The 2,691-nt window shown below is 44.4% G+C and overlaps 1 protein-coding gene across 1 annotated transcript; it reads left to right on the forward strand.

The window, feature by feature from the left end:
- On the forward strand, positions 80–2,452 carry LOC107622924 (inactive LRR receptor-like serine/threonine-protein kinase BIR2; the record flags this gene model as incomplete). Its single annotated transcript, XM_016325008.2, is given in 1 exon segment — positions 80–2,452. A coding segment is annotated over 1 exon segment (1,806 nt). The 3' UTR covers positions 1,899–2,452.

Genomic DNA, 2,691 nt, shown 5'->3' on the forward strand with positions numbered 1-2,691 from the left:
TCCACCGCCGCCGCCGCCGCCACCGCCACAACTAACACACTAAAACATAAACCCCTCACCTCTCATCCCAAAAATATATAAAATAAAATAAAATGGATCTCAAAAAACTCTTACTCTTCCTTTGTGTCTTAACCCCAGTCCTCTCTTCCTCACAGGGAACCGAAGAAGACGACGTGAAGTGTCTCAAAGGAATCAAGGACACTCTCCAAGACCCTCAGGGCCGACTCGCCACGTGGCGCTTCGGAAACACAACCGTCGGTTTCATCTGCGACTTCGTCGGCGTCACCTGCTGGAACCTCAAAGAGAATCGCGTCCTGGCTCTCGACCTTCAAGGCATGAAGCTCTCCGGTCAAATCCCTAGCTCCCTCAAATTCTGCGGTAAGAATATCCAGAAGCTGGATCTCGGTTCAAATTCTCTTTCTTCCAATATACCGCCCGAGATCTGCACCTGGATGCAGTTTCTCGTTTCGTTAGATCTCTCCGATAACCAACTTACCGGTCCGATTCCGCCTACTCTTGCTAACTGTACTTACTTGAATGAGCTTGTGCTTAATGATAACGAACTTTCTGGAACCATTCCGTACCAGCTTGGAAGTTTGACTAGGTTGAAGAAGTTATCTGTTGCTAATAACCGTCTTAGCGGAACGGTTCCTTCGTTCTTCAACGGTTTTGATAAGGATGGTTTCGATGGCAACGATGACCTTTGTGGTGGCCCGCTTGGCAACTGCGGTGGCATGAGCAAGAGGAATCTTGCTATAATTGTGGCTGCCGGTGTTTTCGGTGCTGCTGCGTCGTTGCTTTTGGCGTTTGGATTGTGGTGGTACTATCATTTGAGGGTCGGTGGGAGGAGGAAGAAGGGGTTTAGTGGTGGTGGTGGCGGTGGCGGTGGTGGTGGCAATGATTGGGTTGTGAGGTTGAGAGGGCATAAGCTTGTTCAGGTTACGCTTTTTCAGAAGCCGATTGTGAAGGTTAAATTGGGAGATTTAATGGCTGCGACGAATAATTTTAGTGCGGAGAATGTTTTGATTTCGACGAGGACTGGGACTACTTATAAGGCGGATTTGCCGGACGGTTCGGCTCTGGCAGTGAAGAGGTTGAGTGCTTGTAAGATTGGGGAGAAGCAGTTTAGGATGGAGATGAATAGGTTGGGGCAGGTGAGGCACCCGAATTTGGCACCATTGTTGGGTTTCTGTGTAGTGGAGGATGAGAGGTTGTTGGTTTATAAGCACATGTCAAATGGGACTCTTTATTCCTTGCTGCACAAGAATGGAGGGTTGTTGGATTGGATCATGAGGTTTAGGATTGGGGTTGGCGCTGCGAGGGGGCTAGCGTGGCTTCACCATGGCTGCCACCCTCCAATTATTCAGCAAAACATTTGTTCCAATGTGATCCTCGTCGACGAGGATTTCGATGCTAGGTTGATGGATTTCGGGCTTGCCAGGCTCATGGCATCGGATTCAAATGGGAGTTTCGTGAATGGGGATTTGGGGGAGTTAGGGTATATTGCACCGGAGTACTCGAGTACCTTGGTTGCTTCATTGAAAGGGGATGTGTATGGATTTGGGGTTTTGCTTTTGGAATTGGTCACAGGGCGAAAACCACTCGATGTTAGCAACGGGGAGGATGAGTTTAAGGGAAACTTGGTGGATTGGGTGAACATGCATTCGAGTATGGGCCGACTCAAGGACTGCATTGATAAGGCCATAGCCGGAAGGGGGCAGGACGAGGAGATCCTGCAGTTTCTGAAAATTGCATCTAATTGTGTGGTTAATCGCCCCAAGGATAGGTGGTCCATGTACAAGGTTTATCATTCATTGAAGAGTTTAAGCAAAGACTCAAGTTTGTTTGATCATGATGACGAGTTCCCCTTGATCTTTGGTAAGCCGGAAAACGAGTAGTTCTCGACTGGACTGAGTATTGCAGCATGAGGGAGAGTAAACTTGTGGTGCCGGATTCGGATTCGTATTTATAGCGGAGAGGTTTTCAGAATGGTCCTGATGGTTTTTCTGATTTGAACAATTTCCATGGCTGGCACCTAATCAGGTATAGTTTGTACTTGTATCAGCTGCATGTATGATATATTAATAAGCTTTTCCTGAGTTGGTAGATTAGGTTATTGGGATTTCTGAAATCTATTTGTTTCAATGTTTTGTTGTATGAAAAATGCAAAACCTCGAATGAGGTCCAGGATTTCTGGAGTAATGCCTCTCATTCGAAATCTCAAATAGGCAAGAAAAATGGAAGCTGACTTGTGTTCAAGATTATCTAATCAAGATGATGCATTTCATTTAGATCTAAATATCTAATTGATTGGTTTGGAAAGCTTGAAAGTTGAACCATTTTTACATGAAATGTAAATTGAAGTTGTAGTGTTCAAGTTTACCATTTTAACTAGTAAGCCCTGCCACGACTAGTAACAAATTATGGTATTCAACTATTTAAGATTGTTTCATTGACACGTTTCTCCTCTTGAATTATTGACGACCTCCAAAGAAGGATTAGTGTGACAAAAATATTAAAAATGTTAGATGAAATTGCTCAACGAAATGTTCATTTTGAGTAGTTTGTTGAATTAATATAATCTTTGGTGTGTCTGAGGTGGTTTAGTTTATATATTTTCTTAGTAGACGTATAAGTAGGGACGGTAATGGAGAAGGGTGGGATGGGTAATTCAATATCTAGTTATCTACA

This window comes from Arachis ipaensis, chromosome B10 (assembly GCF_000816755.2).
Source record: "Arachis ipaensis cultivar K30076 chromosome B10, Araip1.1, whole genome shotgun sequence".
In the NCBI taxonomy this organism is placed as follows: Eukaryota; Viridiplantae; Streptophyta; class Magnoliopsida; order Fabales; family Fabaceae; genus Arachis; species Arachis ipaensis.